We start from the raw sequence: 14861 nt of genomic DNA, 5'->3' as shown, positions 1-14861 counted from the left end.
AGAGACACCCAGAAAGGGTTACTGAGTCATAAAGTTGCTGGATACGTGAATAACGGTTGAACTCTTTAGGGCCCTGGTGTTATCTGTCTTACTGCATACTTGTCAGACTTGGATGCAAACCAGTAACCTAAAGTGATGACTGGATGCCTTCGGCACTCCTCCAAGGATCCTCAGGTCCACAGGGACCAGCATCTCTGGAAATGCTTCCCGATCTGATCGGACATATTTTTCTCAAACTTTTACACAGTGTTGTGTGTACCTGATTGGTTAACAGTGTTGTGTTAATTATATTGACTTTCCAGTGGTAATGTGCAGCGACACTCCTGTTTACGTATATGGGGACCTTTGATGTGTGAAATGATGTGTGATCCTGCATAGTGCATTTCTCATGTGCCGCAGCACAATGTGTTTTGTTTGCTTCCATTATAATTATAAGCAATGGGATTACACAGTGAAGCAGTGCAAGTGGTTAGCATACTTGTTACCCAAAACAGAAGGCTCCCTGTTAGAGGTGGGTGATACCAGCAATTTTGGTATTGATCTGATACCAAGTAAATACAGGCCCAGTATCGCCAATATCGATACCAATACGATACTTTTTCATATTTAAGCTTCATAGATCCAAAGGATCCAAAAGACCTAGGATAGAATTTCGCCAAACATTGTACGTGACAACAAAATACTTTATTACTACAATCAACATTTTTGTTTAAAAAAAAATCACTCAACACAACTTAAAACAAAATCTCCTGAGGTAGAGGGCTGACAAACCACAATACAAGGGTGCACTGCTCTGTGCTGTGTGACACAGCACAGCGCTGCTCTTACAAAGAGTAGACTTTGATGAATCTGCGTGCTTGAATCACCTTGCTTTGGTGGTTTCTGGTTTGTTCCTAACCATTCTGACCCTGTTTTGATTGAAGAAAAAACTAAATAAATAACACCTTATCACCCCCCCCACTTTTTTTTTTTTGGTAATTTTTCTCTCAAAAATTTAGATACATGCATTCTGCACCAGAAAATGAAGAATGCAGAGAAATAGTTGAAAGCACAATATTTCAATGACAACTGCAAATACCCATGACAATGGATATTTACAGTTAAATGAATATTTATTTAATATTTGATAGATCAACAGATAGATAATCTGCCTTTGTGTTATCTGCCTGACAATTTGATCTCTTTGAGCTTTATTTCTAACAGTGACAAACAGTTTTATTTCAGTTTTATTTTTCTTTAATGAAATGGAAATATGTTAACAGCATCCAGAATTGTTGATTGAAAGATGTTAACGAGCATATATATATATATATATATATATAGTCTGTTAATGACTGTTACTGTATTTCAAGACTTATTTTTTGCATTGCAAATTGTATCCAACTTTATGAAATAATTGGAAAGTAATAAGATAAGAGAAACTAAAGTTTGTAAGACAAATGAGAAAAAATCACTCAAATGCCAAAAATTATTGGCAGTTCTATAGTGATCACTTTATCCATGTTTTTGTCTGTAGAAAATGAGGAGTTTGGGCCAGTTTTTTCCCAGGAGCCAGACGATGTGATTTTTCCTTTAGAGGCAGAAGACAAGAAATTGGTGATGCACTGTGAAGCACGTGGGAACCCTCCACCCACATACAGGTGTGACATTTTTATCTTTGAATCAGAGTCCTTCTTTCACTGCACATTTTATTGCACATTATACTGTCACCCAAGTAGGTTGAGTCAGAATTGATGAAGCTTTCTAGACATCTAGTTGACCTGACCCAACTTACTTGGATGCTATCACCTAGATGTGTGAGAATCTCCACAGAAATACTGTCAACAAGCACATACATATCGAAATCTATTCATTCTGTGTTTCAGGTGGTACATCAATGGTACAGAAGTGGATACAGAGGCAGATTATCGCTACAGCATCATTGATGGAAACTTTATTATTACCAATGCAAGTGAGACCACTGACTTTGGGAGGTATCAGTGCAAAGCTGAGAACAGCTTTGGGACCATCCTAAGCCGAGAAGCTCTTTTGCAGTTTGCATGTGAGTAATCGTTTTATTCAATCTGTTTTCAGTGTTGTGACAAATGTACATTTTTGGGATACTGTCCTGGGCACTGCAGTAAACTACATCCAGGACTCCAGGTGATACATTAAATTCTTTTTGGAGATCGTTCCCAGGAGTAGCACTCCGCCACACAAATATTTGTACACCTTAAAACTGGCAGAAAATATTTGATTCTGCACTCCATGGAAGTAACTCTGCAGCACCCTTTCATTAGAAGATACCTCACCCTATGAGGGCATGTGGCAAAGCCGTATCCTTTATAATAGGAAAAACTTGCCAGAGGTCACCACAGGTCGTCTCTGGAAGGTGGTGAGTGCATGGTGCGGTGCTGACGTGTTGTCCAGTGCACAGTGGTGCATGTTTTGACCTGAGGTGGCTGAGTTGTATTGTTAGAGAGTATCATGTCTTTCAGCAATGGTAACTATTTCTAAGATGCTTTCAGGAGAGATAGGAAAGCTCTGTATTACAGTGGCAGCTGTATTTGAGGGTTACACACCTGGAACTGTCCAGTTCTTGAGAGGTGGATAAACCTTCTTTTGATCTAGTCCAGTGGTGTCCAAACTATTCCAGAAAGGGCTGAGAGGGTGCAGGTTTTCCTTGCAGCCACTGAGTTCAGTACGTGATTTCACTGATTAACATCACTTTGAGCAGGTGGGATAAATTCATCAGTGAAATGACCTGTTGGAGTCAGTGGCTGCAAAGAAATCCTGCACCCACTTGACCCTTTCTGGAATAGTTTGGACACCACTGATCTAGTCTTACCAATGTCTGGCTAAATCAGTGGCATTTACTGTGCTGGACTGACACTTCATGATGATTGCAGCTTATGTGTATTGTTCAGTTTCTTACTGTACATTCTGATTGTAGTCAGTGATATCTTTGTCATGGAGGCATTATATTTCTAGCTTCAACATGTGATGAATGAGTGGTCCTGTGACACTCAATTAGTCATGATCAATTTTATTGTTACTGACAGGAAGAGTTATGGAGATTACATCCATCACACTGAATTTAGTATCTGTGGTGAAAGTGGCACTGTGGTCCTTGACTTTGCAAATTGTCAGGCCCTGTTTTGCTGTATCCAGGTTCCAACATCCACATTTGCACAACTGGAAATGATATTCCGATACTGTCAGTGTAGCTAAGGAGTTTGACCACATTTTTGTGGGCATCTGTTTCTCCAGTCAATTGTGAACCACTATGTTAATGAGATTGCAAAGGTGTGGGAATACCTGATTTATTTATTAATATTTTGGGAGCAGCTTTAGTAATTGGTAACATGGTGGGTTTGTGGTTAGCACTGTTGCCTCACAGCAAGAAGATTATGAGATCGTTTCCCGTCTAGGCTTTTCTATGTGTGTACTTTGCTTCCTCTCCCTATGCTTGCGTGGGTTCCCTCCCTATGCTCCAGCTACCTCCCACTTCCAGAGGCATACAGGTTAAGTGAATTGGTAATCTGGGGCCTCAGCCTTTAATCTGTAAAATAAACTGTTACCACATTGAATGCACTTTGTATACATGTAAAAAAGCAGAGTGCTCTGACTACATGGACACTTTTGGCTGCTGAGAGGTGATTTATTTTAAAAATTTACGCATCGGCAATCAACTCAGGGCAGAATTGGCCAATAATCGGTTGACCTCTTGTGATAATTTGCTTTTAAAGCATTTGTGCTCTGTGCTGAATGCTGAGCTGTGTGCCTGCTCTCTAACACCACATATATGAGATGACGTGAGGAGGAATGTGTACAATTAGAGAATCGATTTCATTTATCCTTAAACTGTCTATCAGAAAAACAACACTTTTTCTGAAATACTTTGTTTTTTGACCAGATTTCATTCTAAATGTAGCTGAACATTATCTTGTCACATCGGGCAAGTGAGGGGGCATGAAACGCAAGTCCATCAGCACCGTTCACTCACCAATGTCAAGTAGACTAGCGTTACTGTTGAGCCCCATTACTCTAAATTGACCTTAGGTGTACAAGGGTAGGCTGAAAAGTTCTAAGGCTCACTATAATGCAGTTAATGCATTACTCCTTCATGGGGAGCCTCAGAACTTTTCAGCCTACCCTCGTATGTGCGTGTGTGGTTGTTTGTCCGTCTATATATATGGCCCTGGGACAGACTGGTGTCCTATCCACAATGTACTCTGCCTCCTGCCCTATGACTGCTGGGATAGGCTCCAGCCCTTCTGTGACCCTTGATTAGAGTAAACAGGTATAGAAAATGAATGAATGAATTTCAGTAATTATGCAAATCTTGGAGGATTTTATCAATTTTATATAGAACTACAAGATTTCAATTTAACCCAGCATTGTACTGCAGATAGGCCTGTGATATGCTGGTGTCCTGTTTAGGGTGTACCCTGCCTCTCACATCTTGACTGCTGGGATAGGCTTGAGCTCTGCCATGACCCTTATTTGGAATAAGCGGGTATAGAAAATTAATGAATGACTTTCAGTAATTAGGCAAGTCTTGAAGGATTTTATTAATTTTACATCGAACTACATGATTTAAATTTAACCCAAATTGTACTGAAGATAGTCCTGCGATAGGCTGGTGTCCTGTTTAGGGTGTACCCTGCCTCTCATGTCTTGACTGCTGGGATAGGCTCAAGCTCTGCCATAACTCTTACTTGGAATAAGCAGGTATAGAAAATGACTGAATGAATGTACTGTAAGATACACTGGTTACTCTGCTTGAGATTGTGTGACATTTTGATTCACTCGGTACAATGTTGAGAAATGATTTTTCAGAATGCAACAGATGGAGAATCATGGCCTGCTTTTCTGGGTCAGGCTCAAAAGCTCTCAGTCGCCTGTTCTATATTGTGATTTGGTGCTGTGTAAATAAATTTAATTGAAGTTACGTCTGGGAGCATGGTCTGCTATTACACATCACCACATTGACTACTGTGTCCTGGATGGTGACCACTCAGGCATTCAAATGAGCCATCCCCACCTCTCAAATTAAACCATCTATCTACCGCAGCCAGGGTGTCTCTTTGGTCTTCTCTTGCAACTGTGATCCCCTCACACTGAGGGGCCAATGTGCTTGATCATGGTCAGTGAAACTCGCCACATGGTCAAAACATCACAACTAACATTCCATCACAGTACAAGTCATGCTTCTGATCTGAATCTCCCTAAGTAACTGCTATTTTGACAGAAAGTCATTCTAGCAGTACACCTAGATCCTCTTAAGAGACCTAGCACCAAAACATCTCATCACTGCTTTAGGTCCTAGCTTAGCGTCCAGCTCTCACAACCATACAGTAGAACAGGAAGCACCAGAAGCCTGAAGATTTGGATGTTTGTTCTACTGTAGATATCTTGGCATCACCAAACACATCCATCCAGTTACCTCATAACTCCCCAAGCTGTCATTGGCATCTCTCAATCTCAAAAGAAGAGGACTCATAGACATGAATGTCAACAGAGTTTGGACTCAACATTAAATGTTTAGTGCAGAGGTCTTCAACTTATTCCAGAAAGGGCCGAGATGGTGCAGGTTTCCTTTGCAACCGCCCACTCCACCAGGTGATTTCAATGATTAACCGATTCCATCTGATGTTAATCACTGAAATCACCTGGTAGAGTGTGTGGTTGTAGAGAAAACCTGCACCATCTCTGCCCTTTCTGGAATGAGTTGAAAACCTCGATTTAGTGTGTTGAAACCGTGCACAGAGTATTCAGCAGAGTGTGTTGTAAAGGTTATATGTTTGTGCGTGGGTGTGTTTGTGGATACCTGCTCTGCTACATAAGTCAGTTCACAGTTGACACTTCACATTTACATGATTGGTTGTTGATTTCTTTATGATTAACTATGTGTCCTTTGCACTGTTACTCATATTCTCTACAGTACTAATCTTTAATTACATCAGTCTGTAAAAATCTGAGTGATTATTTCTTTCAAATGTGACCTTCAAAAGGCTGGTCAGATAAACATGAAATAGACCCTGCAGGCTCATATTTGGATGGTTAGCTTTTGTACACTTTTAGCGTAGTAAATTATGGATGGCGATCACTCAGCATGTAACTTCATTTTTCCTACACCAGCACTCCCCATTTTTAAACACTGACACCGTTCTTGATTGCATTATCATCACAGTTTAGATCTAGGAAATTTGGTTAAACATCCCACACATTGTTGTCCCATATATGACACCCCTATTCTGCAGGGCACCATTATGTTATGATCCCTATGATCCAGAAAAAGTGCAAAAATGGGATGGAATGGCTTACTCCCTCTTGCCTCCTATCAGACTGGCTTATAAAGTGCAGACCTGGCAGCTGGCTGGCTTTTAAAGTGAACCCCTGGCAACCTGCTCGAAAACTAAAGTAAAGCCGTGCCAGGCTAGGTTCTTGGCCAGAACCGCAACAAACACTGCTTCTGATTCCAATCTGTACACTGATGTAGCACACTCAAACATGCTTCAACTTGTACTCACTAGAATTACCATGTTTAAAGATGTCTGAATATGATTCAAGCTGTTAAAGACTACAAACCCCTGTGGGTGACTGCGTAATGATGCCAATTTGGCAAATTGTGATAAAAGTTTTTAATTGCTAGAAAATTTCAACCAGATTTCAAATCTTGTGCCAATGATGACAGTAACTATTACATATACCAGCTTTGTTCAAGATTGATAAATGATGGATCAAGAAGATACTTGATACTTCAAAACACACCCCGATCTGTCATTCGGGATGAAACGAGAAGGAACGGCACTCTGTGGAATAGCCCTATTACCAATCAGGTATAACGGGTCTGCAAGGTGCTTCCTTCTTCTTCTTTTCCTTTTGGCTGTTCCCGTTAGGGGTCGCCACAGCAGATTAATTGTTTCCATTTCACCCTGTCTTCTTTATCTTCCTCTGTCACACCAACCACCTGCATGTCCTACTTCAGCACATCCATAAACCTCCTCTTTGGCCTCCCTCTTCTCCTCCTGCCTGGTGGCTCCATCCTCAGCATCCTTCTCCCTATATACCCTGGGTCCCTCCTCTGCACATGTCCAAACCATCTCAATCTCGACTCTCTGACTTTGTCTCCAAACAGCCCGACCTGAGCTGTCCCTCTGATATGTTCATTCCTAATCTTGTCCATTCTCGTCACTCCTAAAGAGCATCTCAACATCTTCAGCTCCGGCACCTCCAATTCTGCCTCATGTCTTTTTGTTAGTGCGCATCTCACCGCTGTCACACTATTCTTGTAAATGTCTTGCACTACCCTAAGATACTTCTCTGCCACTCCAGACTTCTTCATATAATACCACAGCTCTTCTCTTGGCACACTATCATTAGCTTTTTCTAAGTCCACAAACACACAATGTAACTCTTTCTGGCCTTCTCTGTACTTCTCCAACAGTATTCTCAGAGCAAACATTGCATCTGTAGTGCTCTTTCTCGGCATGAAACCATATTGCTGCTCAGAGATCTTCACCTGTGTTCTAAGCCTACCTTCGACTACTCTTTCCCATAACTTCATGCTGTGGCTGATCACATTTATGCCTCTGTAGTTACTGCAGCTCTGCTCATCACCCTTGTTCTTGAAAATAGGAACCAGCACACTTCGTCTCCACTCCTCAGGCATGCTCTCATTTTGCAAGATTTTATTAAACAATCTGGTTAGAAACTCCACTGCCATCTCTCCTAGACATTCCCATGCCTCCACTGGAATGTCATCTGGACCAACTGCCTTTCCACTCTTCATCCTCTTCATAGCAGCCCTCACTTCTTCCTTACTAATCTCTTGCACTTCCTGACTTACTCTCACCACATCATCCAGCCTTTTCTCTCACTCATTTTCTTCATTCATCAGCTCTTCAAAATATTCCCTCCACCTTCTCAGTACACAATCCTCACTTGTCAGCATATTATCATGTGCATCTTTTACCACCCTAATCTGCTGCACATCCTTTCCAGCTCTGTCCCTTTGTCTGGCCAATTGGTACAAGTCCTTTTCTCCTTTCTTACTATTCAACTTCTTGTACAGCTCGCAATAGGCCCTTTCCTTCGCTTTTGCCATTTCTCTTTTCGCCTTACACCACATCTCCTTGTACTCCTGTGTACTTTCTTCATCTGACCGACTATCCCAAAACTTTTTCGCCAACCTCTTTCTCCTTATGCTTTCCTGGACCTCTTCATTCCACCACCGTCTCCTTGTCTTCCTTCCACTGTCCAGATGTCATACCCAGTACTGTCCTAGCTGTCTCCTTCACCACATCTGCAGTACTTTTCCAGTTGTCCAAAATTGCTTCCCCTCCAACCAGTGCTTCTCTCACCTGCTTGCTAAATTTCACACAATAGTCTTCCTCCTTCAGCTTCCACCATCTGATCCTTTGTTGAGCTTTCACTCTCTTCTTCTTCTTTACCTCTAAAGTCATCCTACACACAACCATCCTAGCTGTCTAACAACACTCTCTCCTGCCACCACCTTACAGTCTCTGATTTCTTTGAGCTTGCATCTCCTATAAAGAATGTAGTCCACCTGTGTGCACCTTCCTCCACTCTTATATGTTACCCTGTGCTCCTGCCTTCTATTAAAGTAGGTATTCACCACAGCCATTTCCATCTTTTTTGCAAAATCAACTACCATCTGTTCTTCCCCATTCCTGTCCTTGATACCATATCTACCCATTACTTCCTCATCTCCTCTGTTCCCTTCACCAACATGCCCATTGAAGTCCGCTCCTATCACCACTCTTTCATGCTTGAGCACACTCTCCACCACATCATCTAACACACTCCAGAAATCTTCTTTCTCCTTCATCGCAATATAACAGGTCTGCAAGTTGCTTCCAATCCAGTATTATAGCTGCCTGTATCTTTAATTTTTATTTTATTCCATTCTTGAATAATATGTCATGAGTATGTGTTACTATTCATGTGTTAAACACAGGTAGGTGCAGGGCTGTTATTAGCAAAATATTAATACTTGTCAGTGTTAACTTGATAAGAGCAGAGTGGTGGCAAAACACTTAGTGCACCTGCTTTCAAGATAGATGGTTCCCAGTTGAAGTCACCCTTGCCTATTCTCAGTGTAATGTGGAGTTGCGTCAGGAAAGGTATCTGCCATTTAACTTGTGCTAAATCCACCTTCAGATCTATATATGATCTGCTGTTCAGGTTAATCAAAAAGTGAGAGTTTAATGAACTCAAAAGGAAGAAAAAGTCAGTCATTGAAAACATTTACATGATTTGCATTTTTTTTTATTATTATTACATTTTTCAACTTAACCCATTTCATTATGTTCAATTTTGGCTTTACAGTGTGAGAGTGAAGTTGTTTTGCACATGTATTTTGTGTTTCTGAACGCCTCACATGTTTGTGTTCTATGTGTTTGGTGCTTTGTTTGTTTTTTGTTTTGTTTTGTTTTTTGTTGTTTTTTAACAAAAAATGGTTTTAATTTCAATTAATTAATCAGAATAAAGGGAGCAACCACACACTCAAATCTGTGCAAAAATCAAATTTAATACCACAAGCTTTTAATCAGAGGCTTCCTTCAGGCATAAAGGCAATGAGTGCAGCAATACCAAGATCTGGGAGAACGTTACTTGACTAGCCAAAATGCAAAACCCCTGCATCTATCAACAAAACCTGTCCAAGTAGGCATCAAGGAAATTGTAGTCCTATACAGTGTCAAGAAAAAGTATGTAACACTTGAGCTATGACATAAAATTTAAATATAATGTAATGCTAAAATATTTAAAATACAGTTTGTACACATGTTCAGTCAAGTCCCTCTATTTTGTCATGTGATAATTTCACAAGGACCACAATGGAAATAAGTGTTTATGCTTTATTGTTTTATCTGTGTATCATTGATATATTCACCTCTGTATGTTGATATTGATGTTGCAGAATAAACTCAATCAGTCATAATGTTTCTTTTATATTTTCACGGTTTTTGCAGGAGGGCATGCGTATGCGCACACATGTGCTCTTGAAAAGACCGGAAGTTCACTTTAACGCGTGTGATGCATGTGCTACCTGACGTCTGTGAGATGTCTTGTAAATCACTCCAGAGGTGTTATCAGGTTACAAAAATAGCGTTTTGAGTTTAAGAAATATTTCTTTCTCGCTAGCTTTTACATAATATGTGCAAAACCTGTTATAGTTTTGGAGTGGATTCTGCCGTGTTGAATTAGCACCCAGAGAGGGACCAGCCAGTGATGTCATGGTGCCTCTGTCACCCCCCACATCTCCCACTCCCCCGCAAAAAAACAGATTTCTATGATTCATAGCATAAAAATAGGAAACAGAATATGATGTTTTGATGTCTTAAAATAGGTCAAGGTTGGACATCTTTGAACTTATCCAAGGTCTTTGCTCCAAGAATTTAAAGACCCTGGCAGTAAAGAACTGGACTTATGCTGAGCACAGATGGACAGACAACAGACAGACAGGTGTATAGACACATGGATGCAAAGCCTTTGCGTGACATGACCACCATATTTTGATGGCCTCAGGTAAAAATGAAACAGACTTCTGCATACAAATTTCTAAAATTATGTCCTTTAAACACACAGTGAAAACTAATCTCCACAAGATATAAATTGAATAAAAATATAAAAGCCAAAAGAATGGGTTATATAAATAATTCCACTATTGAGTGTAACCATTTAATGTAAGCACACTTGCATGAACTGCTGATATGGATGTACAAATGGGGAGCAGCCAGCCACGTCAGAGTGCACACAGCGCAGTGTGCCGCCTCCCAACTGCTGACCAGAGACTCACTGACAGCTACAAATGACGGCGCAGTGCACATGACTTGTGACATTAAAAACACAGAGACCACAGCCAGGACAGGTATATTAATAAGTACTGCACTATCTACATACACTATTACATAGCAAATTATAAACATAATGATCATATAACAGAGAGTGACATGTTGGTGTGTGTGCTGAACTGAGAGGGGGCATGGCCTGGACGTCCCAGCTGGGGAACATGCACCGTGTTTTGATGGACATGACCGAACAAATGCCACTGTGATGTGCGTGTCTGTTTGCTGTCCTCATGTGGACATACGTAAAAACATATATCGCTGTTGTGACGGGCTGCAGCGAGCGAGCACACGGCGTGCACATTAACAGGCACAGCGGGCGATCTGAATGTCACGTCACCCACATGAGCTCAGTTCCACATAACGCGGTGTCTGTCCTTTTATGATTTGTGTAGGATGTTTCATCAGTCTTTTGAAGGTGTTGTCTTACTGCATGGTTGCTTGGTCATTGTCGGTAACAAATATTTGCAAATTATACCCCTGGTAATATTCTGTCATAGTGACAAAATTTGAATCATACAATAATTGATGTTGGTTCAAAATTGTGACTCAAGTCAGCTAGGCTACACAAGCCCCTGAATGAATCAGTCAAGGTTGAGCTGAGGCTAAAACTCAGGCCTGATCAATAGTGCACTGCCTCCTGTAGTCGAGATGGTTTTGAAGTCAAGGTGGAAAATTGTTTGTTGGCTTTCCTGCAGTTGGAAAAGGGAGAAGTGGACAGCCAGGGTGTTTCATGAATGATGCAGTCAAGGCTTTTTATGTTTTGTCCAATGGTTGTCTGCTCTGCCTCCAGATATTTCAGTGGGATGCTTTATTCTTTTCTTTGTTTGGAATTCTGAGCTTTTTTTTTTTTTTTTTTTACCTGCATCTTTGAAGGCAGCAGGCAAAGAGGAATCCTCTGATCTTATTATCCAAAGAGTTCTTCTGTCTCGACAGGCATTGAGTCTTGCTGAGGTTCAGGTATTGAGCCAGTGTGTGAAATACAGTAATAATCAATTTAAGGGGATACTTCTGCTTTTGCCATAAATGCCCCCCTGAAAACATGTCACACCCCACCCTGAAATCTTTCACAAATTTGAATTGATCAGTAGTTAATTACTTTAGACTGAAATCACAGTGATCTTGAAATAACTCATTTGCATAAACCAGTGTCTCTTGTGTCTGCTCCATATTTCATAAAAGCATTTCTGGATTTGAAACATTGATAGCAGCATATGTCCACTTGAAAGAGTTGAGAATTCTTTTTATTTTGCATAAATATGGTCAGTCTAACATTGAGATCAGATTTGAATCTAGATATGCAATAAATCCAGATTAAATTGGCAGTCTGAACAAAGGTTAAGGGACTTATCTTGCTGACATGTGGTGCACAATGCAAAATTCAAATAAAAAACCTTGCATTGATTCTTATATTTAATTTAATTATATTTCATTGTAGACAGTATGAATGCAAGGTAGTTTATGTTTTCTGCAGTAAACTTCATGTCATTGGATAATATTCCATAATATGGAGGTCAACTGTCCTGCATGTTTTTTTTTGTTTTGTTTTTTTCACTGTTCCTGCTCCACTGATTGCTAATTAACTCTGACAAGTGTGCTCAGCCTTATAAGGAGCTGAGAAACACAAGGGATAAATAATCAGGTGTGAGTAGAGCAGGTAGACATGAAAACATGCAGGGCAGGTGCCCTTCACGAACAGATTTGGCCAGCTCTGTTTAAAGTGAATCACAGATGACACTGCCCACAATATGTTCAGACTTTGTGTTGTGGAAACATGCCATTGAACATACAATGCACTGTGCACCATATATTAGGGTCCCGTCATACTTAGCATGAATTAAGCCGAATCGGCCTGAATGGGCAAAAAAAGCCAAAATTCGAGACATAGTCACGAGGGACAAATATTTGGCCAGCCATGTACAAATGCCATGCAAATACCCAGAATTTGGGCCGAAGCCGACTCGACTGGGAGTAATAAAAAGAGACTTTATCTTAAAATGTAGCAGAGGTATGGTAAACAGAATGGCAGACAAAGAGGCGGAGGTACAAACAGTCGAGTGGCAGAGGCGTGGCCCAGAAAATGAGCAGAGGTCAAATACACAACCTGGCGAAGTACTAGTGCAAAGACAAAAGCGTAATCCAAAAATACAGAACAAGGTCATAATAACGTGAGAACTAAGGCTGGAATGAGGATAACAAGATCGATAAGCTGGCACCGGAGTGAGGAAAGTGAAGAGCTTAAATAACACAGGTGATGTAATAAGTTAAGTGTGGTTTGGTGAATCAAAGAAGAGGCAAGAGATTGAGTGAGTGAAAACAAAGCAGACCAAAGCAAGAGTAGTAAGTGACAGAAAAAAAAAAAAACTATGGTGAAAATAAAACATGCCCAAAGACCAATGAAAATAAATTTGAACAAAACAAAAGAAAACAACTAAGAAATAAAGTCACAAACCTAAGGAGAGAAACAACAAGAAAAATAAAAATAAAAGAATAAAATATAAATAAAACCAAAATGAGACTGGAATGGAACATGGCTGAAGTGTACAAGTAACAACAAACAATGATAATAAATAAGCAAAACAAACTATAGGCTAAACAACATAATTAAAGAACAGAAAACAAAACCCGTATAATGCACAGGAAAAAAAGGAATGATACACCTCATTATTATCACTTTACCGAGGTGTTGCTAAGTCAATATCGTAGATTTATGTTGACGCTAGCTGGCTATACACGCCCGCTGTGCGTAAACAAATTAAGTCATAGCGCGCAGCCGAAGAACTGTCCGCAGAGGGAAAAAAAAAAAAAACTGTCCGCAGAGGAAAAGATAAAAAGGCGAGAAGTGTGTGTTGGTCCCAGTATGGATATTCCAGATGATTTTCTCATGGATAGTACGACAATGAACAGCAGCCAATTAAGCAGCCAGCTTGATGAGGATGCACTGGTGAATATGGAGAGCAGCGCGCACCAGCCGACATGACAAAAGTTAAAGTGAGCCAACTTTTTATGTACGCGTTACATGTTGTGTATCTCAGTAAGTGATAATAATGCAGATAACATGCTGTTGTCATGCGGTATGCGTTTTCTGAGTCCCTCCATCCATGCCGTCGCCCGCAATGACAGATCTTCACCCTCGTCTAACTCGGGCGAATATCTGTCATTTTGGGTGACTGGGCATGGACGTCAGGCCTCTGAAAATGCATACCGCCCTCCAAAAGCATGTTATTGTATTATGACTACACAAATATAAGCAGAAAATAAAACCAGTAACAAAGCATAGACAATGGCAAAAAAAACAAAAACAAAACAAAACAAAGACTGGGGAGAAATTAAACACATGACTGGAGAATAACACGAAAGATAAATGAGAAACAAAAACCAGAGAAAAACATAACACAAACCAATAGAAATAAACAGGCAAAAGGGAGAGTCGAAGAAGGGGAGACAGGTGCCGACAGGGGACAAATATATAAACTCAACCCGGGCCAGGGCAAAACCTGTCCATGCTGTGAACCTTTGCCGAATCAGTGGACATTTTAATTGGAGCAATCAGGAACCTGTTCCTGTGAATGCCCAACTTGTCTTTCACACCCCAAGCCACACCCCTCCAATTTTTTTAGAATTTAGTTTGTTGCTATAGAAATGTCTTTGTCCTGTTTCAGATCTCCATGCTTTCAGTGGGAAGACAAGAGGTGGAGTTTCTGTGCGTGAAGGTCAAGGTGTCGTCCTCATGTGTGCTGCTCCTCCTCATTCACCAGGTAAGAACATATATATGCAGTCACAATTAAAATAAATTAAATTCCATTTATTTTTAGATTCTCACAGCTGATCTGGAATTGTCAATAACATAATTCTTTATCATATCATACCTTTTCATGGTGACCTTGTGTTTTTGCTTATTATATTGTCTTTGTAAATTATTGTTGTTTTCTCTTCACTATTTTGGTAGTTACTTTTTGTATCCGTTCATTTTTCTTACCATCCATCCATGTTGTTTGAATGATA

The 14861-nt window shown here is 40.3% G+C and overlaps 1 protein-coding gene across 1 annotated transcript in view; it reads left to right on the top strand.

Annotated features, from left to right (window-relative positions):
* The window catches only part of cntn5 (contactin 5), a 918586-nt gene that overhangs the window by 444986 nt on the left and 458739 nt on the right, over positions 1-14861 (top strand). The window contains exons 4-6 of the mRNA XM_034168485.1: positions 1517-1640; positions 1866-2041; positions 14519-14614. Of these exons, the coding sequence (XP_034024376.1) occupies positions 1517-1640; positions 1866-2041; positions 14519-14614 (396 nt within the window). The remainder of the gene's footprint in view (positions 1-1516; positions 1641-1865; positions 2042-14518; positions 14615-14861) is intronic.

The sequence above is a fragment of the Thalassophryne amazonica genome, chromosome 4, assembly GCF_902500255.1.
Source record: "Thalassophryne amazonica chromosome 4, fThaAma1.1, whole genome shotgun sequence".
Lineage (NCBI taxonomy): Eukaryota > Metazoa > Chordata > Actinopteri > Batrachoidiformes > Batrachoididae > Thalassophryne > Thalassophryne amazonica.
The sequence above is the reverse complement of the archived record's forward strand: the minus strand, read 5'-3'. Positions and strand labels throughout refer to the sequence as shown.